The 10,864-nt window shown below is 35.4% G+C and overlaps 1 protein-coding gene and 1 pseudogene across 3 annotated transcripts; both read right to left on the bottom strand.

Annotated features, from left to right (window-relative positions):
• Positions 1-365: 365 nt before the first annotated feature.
• Positions 366-6,323, bottom strand: LOC113865482 (pentatricopeptide repeat-containing protein At5g27460-like). Of its 3 annotated transcripts, XM_027500069.1 has the most exons (7): positions 6,177-6,323; positions 5,858-6,110; positions 3,083-4,319; positions 2,871-2,922; positions 2,433-2,494; positions 993-1,186; positions 398-908 (listed from the first exon to the last, which is right to left on the bottom strand). In XM_027500069.1, exons 3-4 carry the CDS (start codon positions 4,108-4,110, stop codon positions 2,898-2,900), a joined length of 1,053 nt encoding a protein of 350 aa, XP_027355870.1. In that variant the 5' UTR covers positions 4,111-4,319; positions 5,858-6,110; positions 6,177-6,323; the 3' UTR covers positions 398-908; positions 993-1,186; positions 2,433-2,494; positions 2,871-2,897. The 3 variants fall into 3 exon arrangements, with proteins under 3 accessions (XP_027355871.1, XP_027355870.1, XP_027355872.1); XM_027500070.1 differs by having other exon boundaries at positions 366-908; positions 1,003-2,494; positions 2,871-4,319; positions 6,177-6,299; XM_027500071.1 differs by lacking the exons at positions 398-908; positions 993-1,186; positions 2,433-2,494; positions 2,871-2,922 and adding an exon at positions 4,461-4,501 and having other exon boundaries at positions 4,193-4,319; positions 6,177-6,299.
• Positions 6,322-10,353, bottom strand: LOC113866224 (annotated as a pseudogene).
• Between the last annotated feature and the right edge of the window lie 511 nt (positions 10,354-10,864).

Raw genomic sequence — 10,864 nt, 5'->3', positions numbered from 1 at the left:
ACAAGGCCTACATGCATTTTCTTTTTTAAAAACTTAATTAGCTAATTCAGAAGTCTATCTTTTAAACTTAAATACAGTGATTATATATAATTTAAATTGTTCTAGAATGTTGTCCATATATTATTATTTTTTTACTACTAAAAATAATAAAACATTATTTCTATTTTTTATCTTTATAATTTTTCATCATATCTTTTGAAAATAATAAAAGCACGTATTCATTTAAATAATGTGCCCATAAACGACAACAGATTTTTCTATCTAATCGAATGAATTAGTTTGTACAAAGTGAATTACCCGCAGTATGAATATGCCTAACTTTTCGAGGAGTTTGCATAAAGGCAAGTGCACAAAACAAAATTGAGAAACATATAATTGACAATTCATTTGATTTTGGCTATGGAGGAAAGAAAATAGTAATATCCTAACGTGGATAGGAATCTTCTGGAGACGATAAGAACTGCAAAATTATCGGTTATGTGCCTGATGACTGTAGTAAGTGCTCAACCGGCATAAACAATGTAGCAACAGAATTTTACAGATACATTGTTGCAAAAACACTGCAGACAAGCGATATTGCATTATTATTAAGAATGTGTGATATTGCTATGGAGGTGAAAAAATAGGCTTTGCTGATATTGCTATCGGCTGGCTTGGAATCTGGGTTCGAATAGTGGAGGAAATTGTGGGCATAAACCTAATTGATGAAGAGTCAAAGCTTCGACGATTTTCTTAAGTGTCCTGGTATCAAAGAATGTGTACCGCCCCGTGATAAACTGCTTAACCACAACAAGGCCTTCCACGAAGCCTTGACGTCTTCCTCCACCTGAAAGCCTAGCCATCAATATCATGCAGTATGCGTTGCTTAGCCCATGCTTGATCTTTCTTTATGATATATGAGTTGCTTACTGCAATAAATAAAAACGGACCAGAGCTCATGGTCAACCTATCGTGTTATAGAAATGCGGAAAACTACTCGTTAAGTAATCTACCTGATATTACCATATTATGCGTTGCTGTCAATGTTTAAATCAAGGAAACACCTTGAATGATATTTAACTATATGCTGGATTGATTGCTGAATGGATCAAATATCTGGGTTGATGATGGACCAAAAAGCTTTAAAAAATCTCAGCACTGGACTTCTCAGTACCATTCGTGCTCCTCTTGCTTCAAGTCTTAAAACCTGAACACGTATCGACAAGATGCATGAATTGAATTTTTCCAAGAAAAAAACATACATGCTCAACAGGAAACAAGTAGGAATTTGTCAATTAAAATGAAACCCATTAAATGCTACAAGAATAGAAGTTTTTGATCATTCTTCCAACATTTTGAAGATGGAAGAGGTCAGCTCATCGTCAGAAAGGTGCAGTCCACGCAATACAGTGATAAACTTGGAAGACCAAAATTGTCGGTACTAACACAGTTGTTGCAATTTTCCCTTCAAAATGTTATCCAAAACACTGCCCAGCAATGGACATCTAAAGACACCCTGGTGTTCTCCCAAATAAGTTGCTCTCATGGCTAGGCTTGTTTATCTTTCCAGTTCTCTATTACCTTGGAGTAAATTTCCTTTGGCTATGTATCTCAATTTGAACACTAAACGCTGAGTTGCAAAACATAAACACAAACAAATGTGTGAACATAAACAAAGAATATTCATGTATATAGAAATAAAAAAAGGGATTAATTTTAGAGGAGGCAGACAACTCAAGAAACTAAATCTTATAAATAGAATAGTACAAACAGATATCAACATCACCAGGCTTTGTTACTTTATGCCACTGATTCAATATGAAAAGGTAAAATGAAAACAATAGGTGTTGCAAATCTTGGTTGATGGTCATACCACTATGCTATAGGCATGGGAATCTAATAGCCCTGAAGCTATAACTTGCATTCAAGGGTGCTAAAATTCCATGCCTTTTCAGCATGGTAGCTGAAGATTGTAGAAATCTATCCCGTGAAGCCCAAAGATTAGGAACCAGATGATTGCCTATTTGAAATAGCGGCCATCCAAATAAATAACCAGTTAGAAACACCCTAAAATAAGAAACCAATTTAAAAATAAGTGTGCCATTATAACCAATTATTCTTAACGGTTTGGATTTTTTTTAAGTGATTTTGATTTGGATCACCATAACTGGATTTTTTAGACGCCCCTACTGACACACATAAGCAAGCACTCACAAAAACAAAGAATGAGCTATATTATCCTAATTCCGTCATCTATAGCCATCACCAAAACCAAACTCAAGGAAAGAGAAATTGCATGTCAATCAACATTCATCTCTTTAAAAAAATATTGATAATAAACAAATCAGTCATTTGCTCAAGTTGAAAGGGTTATGGTATTCTGTTTCCAAAATGAGTGAGGTAAATAAAAGTAAAAACAAAAGGTAATAGGGATGAGGATGAGGTTTTCTCACCAACTGCAGCTTTTCCACCTTCAATTGCCAAGTAGCCCATCCTCTTTCTCAGATTCTGAAAACTACCAAAAGAATGAAGTTATTGATTTATTTATTTATTTTTATTTCTAGTTTCAAGAATTGAAAAGTTGAATGTGGAAATTTGCACATCAAAAGTATGATTGGAATGGAGGAACCTATTTATTTAGTTTTTAAAGTTAGTAAAGAGCTTAACAAAACCCTTATAACAAACCATATTTCAATGAAAATTGAGGGAATTGAACATCAACATGATTAATAAAAGAGCTCACTACTTCCTTCCTAACAAAATTGAACTTGTGAAAATATGAGTATAGATGTTGGGAAACTTTATGAAGTTACATTAAGTCCTCCTTCCAAGTTTTATGGGACAATGTTGTATGAAAAAAATTTAACTTGTTTATTAAGGAGAGGAATTACCCAAGTATGGAATTGACTTCAAGGTTACTACTTCACCTCCTGGCACTTCAACCTGAATGGAGCTTACAAAAATATGAGTATAGATGTTGAAGATCTTCATGGAGGTACATGAAATCCTCCTTCCATGTTACGACGTGCAACAACAAACTGATGGGGGGATGCACAACTTGCAACAAGCAAACAGAAAATCTTAATGGATTGTTGTTACCTACCTAGTGAAGGCTTTGAGAATGGAAAGTGTCTCATTATCCATCACAACTTTATCTTCATCCATCATTTTAAGGATATGGAAAGGTGGTTTGTTTGCAGAGAGGTGCATTCTAAGCAATATTTTATACAACGATAAACTAAAAAGACCAAAATTATGGATGTCTGTAATATACTTATTAGCATATTCAAAGTTCCCATCTTTTCCCAAATACTCTGCAATGGCTAAAACAAGTCCATGTGGTGGCCTCCAATGACAATCTTTCATCATAGTCAAAGCTCTTTTCATGGCAATAATAGCCTCATCCATTTTTCGCCTATTGATGTATCCTTCTATGAGAATTTCCCACGTTTTGTAGTTTGGACAACCACCCTTCTGCAATGTCTGGAGATGCAATGATTCAGCTTCTTCCATTAATCCATTCCGCACATATGCACCCAAAAGAACATTAGAGACTCTGATATCATACTTCAGACAATTAGACTCCCATTCTAAGAAGATTCTCTTGGCTTGTACAATGTCCCCAAGTTTCACCAAGCATGTTAATATGCAAATGTAGTTGGCACAACTCATTCTTCTACCAACTGCCTTACTAGCTTCCCATAACCGCAAGACTCCTTCCTTTTGCTTCAAAGAAGTATATAGTGTTATTAGGAAGAAATAACCAAGATGGTTACTGGTAGATAGTTTATTTTCAGCAATTTTGAGAACCTGAACAGCTTTCTTAGATTGTCCCACTTTCTTATAAACATTGGCTAATGTAGCAAGACTGCTCCATCCAACTTCAACAGTCTTGTCATTTTGCATTATTCTAAAAACTGCCTCTACTGCTGCAACCCCATATCCTTCTTCCTCACCACAAGCATTCATCCAAAGGTTGTAGGATAGAACATTGCAGGATACTTTATTATGCATCATTTGCTGGATAACAAGGGGTACCTTCCTGTACTCACAGGTGGCTAGATATAGTTTCATCATCTCATTATAAGGGTGAGGGCTCACCACCAGCCCCAGTTCATAGAGCTTCACCATGAAAGTCTCAGCTTTACTAGTGTCCTCTCTGTTATATAGCCACGTAGAAGGGTGAGACAGGCAACTTTCTTTGCAGCAGAGCCAGGTATATTCATAAAATAGTCTTCAGCTTCCATTAGACCATAATTTTTAATGATCAATTCCAATTTCATAGCATGGTCAGATGGGATCACATAGAACTTCTTCTGGTTTTCCATCCATTTAAACACCTGTGTCAAAGAATAATTAAGAGGTTTAAATTGCCAAACAAATTGAATAGGCTGTTTATAAAATTCATAAATTGCATTGCAATGACTTGCTCATCACAGATTGAAAAAACCCATAATCAGCAACCGTATGTTATGCAATGCCTTAAGTAGTCAATCCTGGAAAGTAGGGCAAACTGGCTCACCTGAAAAACACTAATGGTAGAGTGGATTGCATAGCTGCCACTACCAAAAATATATGATACAGTGCAAATAATTTATACTACATCCATATCAATGCTAAAAACTATAAAATTATTCAAATTTTAAGATATACTCATCATTATTGCTCAAAACTCATAACTTAAAAGGTACCATCACAATTAAATGAAGGTATAACTAAATAAGTCAATAACAAAAAGAAGCATATAACAAAATAAAGAGTACAGTACCAAATTCTAAATAAGTTTCTGCACCAAAGGCATATGCTAAACCTCATGCTGGTAGTAACAACCATAAGCAACAGTTCCCCTAATTCATCAATCAAACTCATCATCCCCCTAGGAAACCAAGTATTTTTAGGAAAGAATAATTTAGGATATTTGTTTAATTTTCTGTATAGATATGTAAAATGTATAATTAGGAAAGAGTCCATGATTCAAGGGATACTAGATTAGAATAGGGAGTTATTATGTTTCTTCTGTCCACTACAAACAATCTTAAGCTGCAAATTTTTTGTTATCTCTCCTTTGTCCACATTCATTGTACTTATAGAGGGAAACTTGATTCTAGATCCTTAAGATATATCTTTGTCGCTTACTCTTCCACCCAAAAGGGCTATAAATGTTACCATCCACAGTCTAAAACAATGTGTGATGTCACCTTCAATGAAGAGAGCCATTTTAGTAAACCTTATCTTCAGGGGGAGAGCTCTAGGGAAGATAAGGAGACTAATTCTCATCTATCCATTTTGCCAGACCTGACATTTGAACCCATACTTGATTAATTTGAAAATGAAGGGAAAGTCATTCAAGAAAGTGAAAGAGGCCAAGAAGAAGCGGTCTAAGAAAATGAAGACGATCATGATTGTGTCCAAGCTGAGAATGAAAAATGCCTATTCAACAGCTTGAGAGGGAATGTGGAAAACTGAGTATTTTTAGGAAAGAATAATTTAGGAGATTTGTTTTATCTATACAGATATGTAGAATATATAATTAGGAAAGAGTCCATGATTCAAGGGATTGTAGAATAGCATATGAAGTTATTATGTTTCCTAAAATAAGTAAGTCTGTTGTATATATTTTTATAATGTCTTAATGAAATAATATATAGATTTAACCTATTCTTCAGAATCCCCAAGGTCTTCTAACCTTTCTTCATCATTATCCTTCTGACGCAAAAAGGATAGTAAATCACGAAAATATCCCGGACAAATGTGAGCCGAAACTCAGAAAAGCGAGGGAAAAGTCGGGATTTCACTCCCCACACTGTAGCGGCCGCGATTAACTATTCTATTCTACTTCAGTTTTGCAAAAATCACAGATAGGAAAAGTAAATCGAACCTCGAGGGCGTGGTGGTAGCGCTTCGATTTAACAAGGTTTCTGGCGATGCGTCTGAGCTCGGAGGGTGAAATCCTGTTTCCTTGGTCCACCCAATTTTGAAGCGCTAGCACTGGACTCTTCTTTGGTGATCTGAGTCCTGGAATTCGGTTCTTCGGGTTGTTTTGCGCGAAAGGCTCCTCCGTCGCATTGAACGCAGAAGCGCGAGATGCTGTGGTGCTACATAGACTTCGTGCACCGAACACACAACTGATGCTGCCAAATTTTGCAAGTTTAGCTTTATCATAAAAATGCGGGAAAAGGAGAATAGGTTTGGCGTACCGTTTGATTCCGGCGGAGAGGAAGCGGTTCGCCATCTTGAAGCTACGGCGTCGCCGATGACAGGAGATGGTCGGCGCTGATTGGTTCACGTTGGAGAGGATATCAATTTGCCGCTAAAACGCAAACAGCAAACCGACCCGGACCATTAAGTAATAATGTCGGGTTTACCAGGCTTTTATAGGTTTGGCAAAGGGGATTCAACTCGTCAATTTATGTTAATATTTAACAAAATTAATTATTTATATTATTTAAATTAATTTTACTTTTACTTTTTATTATATATTTTGTTTACTTTATTTTTTTTTATTCTGAGTTAACCAGACTCATCTCAAAAGTGAGGCAGGTTACTAGTTTTTGATAGATTAAAATGAAAGTGAATTATCTTTAATTTTTTAATGATCATCCTTCTCTTACTCATAATATTAAAATAATTTTATATTTTTAAAAATATTTAATGTTCTTAAATATTTTTTTATGTTAATTATTATTTTTAAAATGTTATTAAAATAAATATTTTATTTGATCTAGGAGGAGCTAGAGAGGAAATCAGCAAAATTTCAGCAACAAAAACCTTCAGAGCGTTTTGGATAATCTGAACACCCAATCTTCTGCTAGAAGTTAGCAGTTTGAAGTTTATCCAACTCCTGTGATGCATATTAGGAGAGTAACACCACCACCTGAAATAGGATAAAAAATCAAAGTTGGATAAGATCTGATTGCAGATTGTAAAATTAATCATAAAAATGTCAGTATCAATATTTTACCTGGAACTATGCCCTCCTCTACAGCTGCCTTAGTTGCATTTAAAGCATCTGTCACTATATCCTTCTTCTCACCAACTTCAGCCTCGCTGGCTCCGCCAATCTGCAAAGGAGCAGTTTCAAATGTTAATTTTGCCCTTGTAGAAACTTGTTGGGATGTCCACTGGCGAAAGAAAACCATTAAAAATCACGATTTACTTAAGTAGGCATACCTTAAGCACTGCAACACCACCAGAAAGTTTGGCAAATTTTTCCTGTAATTTTTCCTTGTCGTAATCTGAAGTGCTATTTTCAATTGCTGACCTAATCTGTCGTCAGAATTCATCACTAACAAGTCACATGCATCATCATTAAACTTGATGATCATAGGACGAAAATGGAAAACATGAACCATGGAAAAATCAAATCTATAGATCAACTCAAACGTGTTCACATCTTTCCTCAATTGATTTCTTGTCACCTGCTCCATCAAGAATGACAGTGTCATCCTTAGAAATGGTTATCTACAACATTAAGAGCTGTGGTTAGTTGTCTACAATACATTAATGATTTACCCTACAAATTGTCAGGGCAAGAATAGAGGACAGTTTCATTGGAAATTTATTCCAAGACTATGGATACAGGAAAGCCCGACAAGAATCAGCAAAAAACATTAACCCATCAAAACAGTAGCAAAATTCTGAGGGACTCAAATGCATTGCAAATCAAGCTAAATCTTACTTTTTTGCAGGTGCCAAGCATATCCAGACCCACCTTCTCCAGCTTCAAGCCAAGCTCTTCAGTAATAAGCTATTAGGATACAGAAAAGGCATTGTTAACAAGTTGACAAGATATGAAGCAGCAGTAACCTCAAAGAACAGTGAACTTACTGCTCCTCCTGTGAGAACTGCAAGATCTTGAAGACCAGATTTCCTATTTTCACCAAAACCAGGGGCTATAATAGCACATACCTACAGCAAAGCATCAGATATAACAATCAACCCAGAACAATCAAAGATCCAAATTTTTAGGAACTTAAAAACTAAAATCCTAACCTACAGAAAGGCAAAACACACCTTAATTCCAGCACGAAGCTTATTTAGAATAAGAGTTGCAAGTGCATCACTTTCCACATCCTCGGCAACAATCAATAATGGTCTTTGTCTCTGGAGACGGGTAGGTGTCAGATAATGCCAATAGTTTAAAAGTCAAAAGATAAAAGAAAGTGAATGACACCGCTCACCTTCAAAGCCAACTCTAGAACTTTTAACTACAGCATTAATACTTGATATTTTTTTCTCATGGATTAGAATGAGAGGATCCTCAAGTTCCTGTTGGCACAAGACATGCCTTTGTTAAAAGGGTATAAAAACAATTTTCATGAACAAGGCACTTAATAAAATCCTTGAATAAATACTCTGATGTTGTGAATGTGAAGTAGAGGTAAAGAAAGAGCGTACACATTTCTGGTTTGTAATGAAATAAGGAGATATGTAGCTCCTATCAAGCTTCATTCCCTCATAATGAAAAGAAATGACTCCATAATGGATGGCCAAGATGCAATCTAGAACCATGTGGCGGAGAAAAGAATGGGTACAAAAGAAAACTTCAGAAGAAACCTCTTGGGGCATTGAATTATCAAGACTATTAAACAACCCCATCCCTTTTTCCCAGAAAAGAAAAATAAATAACTGTCTTTCCATGTGTAAGGTAAAAGGCATAAAATAAATATCAATAAGATGATCAGATAAAAACTTACTGCAATTGTGATTACTCCCTCTTTGCCAACTGTCTCCATAGCTTTTGCAATCAACTCACCAATTTCCCTCTCCCCATTAGCAGATATTGTCCCAACCTATCAAAACAAATTCAAAATTAGAAATCCAACAACAACTATATAACAAAGCCTTATCGGTGAGGTCAACTACATGGATCACTTGATGCCACTAGACTCAACTGAAAACCCAAAGAGTCCTTATTAGCATTTCCTGCAATATTGGAGAGGAGGCACTAAAAAAGTTTGATTCGCAAACCTGTGCTATTTCTTCAGATTTGCTAATCATCAGTGCTCTGCTCTTCAGGTTGGTCACCACAGCATCAACAGCCATAGTTATACCACGCCTCAGCTCCATTCCAGCAGCAACTGATTTGCATCCTTCAGTAAATATTGCTCGAGTAAGGACTGTTGCACATGTGGTTCCTGTAGAACATTTGAAATGCTCCCTCATTATTCTGTCATCATGACATCATCAACCTAACTGCATAATACCAGCACGCTGAATGCTAGTATATGGTTTTCTAACATCATTGGCACAACTTAAGATGGAAGCCAAACTAATTCAATAATCACAGAACCATGCAACCTAGCATTGTGTAAATAACACAGTAACCAATGGTGAAAATTTAACTATACAGAAATATATTCTTCCGATATATCAGCTTACCATCACCAGCCACATCACTGGTAGCATTTGCAACCTGCTTTACAAGACTGGCACCAACATTCTTAATTTTATCCTTGAATTCAATGCTCTTGGCAACAGTTACTCCATCTTTGGTCACTTTAGGGGCACCAAAACTTTGCTCAATCACCACATTACGGCCCTAAAACATAATAAACTATACATCAACACAAAAATATCGAATGATGGCATTACACACTCAAAACAAACACATTAGTATGGTTCATTCTTCTGTTAAATAGTGATTCTTGTTCCTCAAAAGAGCAAGAATACACTTCATAAGGATCAGGGATCAGCAATGTTACCCTTCCAACTTTACCAACAATAACTTTCCCCATCCATCAGTATCAACAACGAGTGCAAAAGCAACAAACAATCAAGTGAATTACCTTAGGACCCATGGTTACTTTGACAGCATCAGCAAGCTCTTCAATGCCCCTAAGCATCAGAGCTCGAGCCTCCACACCAAATTTGATGTCTTTGGCCGCATAGTTTCTGCTCCAACTGACCTACACAATGCAGAAAAGGAAGCCATCCATGAAACACAATCTCCAAAACATTTTCAAATGTCAACAAACATTATAAAAACAACAGGGTCTGTTGGTTGTCACTAACTTCCATTTAAATCTTTTTAATTTTATTTTTTTCTGTTGTAACCATATTAATAGTAAGGGTATTTTAAATACTGCAACCATATTAATAATAGAGATATTTTAGATTAAAAAAATCTTAAATAAAAGTGATAACAGTAAAGAAAAATGGATTGGTGTTCCACCTGATGGCTGCTATTCCTAGCAATCCTGCAACCAAAAAAACAAGAATTAACATTTAGAAGAACAATGTCATTGTAAGGATCAAAGAGACAATTAATTCCAATTGAAAACAAAAAAAAAGAAAAAAAACATAAAAAAAAGAGTGGGATTGAAGAGTGACCTAGCTTTGGAGGCGAGACTAGAAGCCAAGCGATACATGATGTGAATTGCGGAGAGAGAAGTAACCAATGCAGAGAGAGAAACCCACAAACCAGAGGGTGCGTTTGTGTGAAGGGTTTAAGAAATGAAGAAAGCGCTCTACAACAAGCGCCTTCTTAAGGTTTTAGTGTTTGGCAGCTTGTAATATGGACCAGGTTTCCATTGGAACATGATGATTTAACAGTGTACAATATATTACTAAGCAATTTAGGAATAATATTGTAACATGATGTTATAATACAGCTTTTCCATTTAAGGGCATCTTAGGAATAATATACGGAAAATTTATGAAATTTACGACATCTTTGGAATAACTCAAACAATTTATGAATAACAGGTTATCATTTATGAAAGTTATTTTTAGTTTATTTTAAAATAAAATATTTCAATTTGTTTTAATAAAATTTATCATTAAAAAATGTATAAGAATAACTTGTTAAATACTAATTTAACAAATTAAATATCCAATTCCTTTTTTAGGATGATATGAACTTATTTTTTAACATGATTTTTAA

This window comes from Abrus precatorius, unplaced genomic scaffold, assembly GCF_003935025.1.
Source record: "Abrus precatorius isolate BTA unplaced genomic scaffold, Abrus_2018 Scaffold4, whole genome shotgun sequence".
NCBI lineage: Eukaryota > Viridiplantae > Streptophyta > Magnoliopsida > Fabales > Fabaceae > Abrus > Abrus precatorius.
The sequence above is the reverse complement of the archived record's forward strand: the minus strand, read 5'-3'. Positions and strand labels throughout refer to the sequence as shown.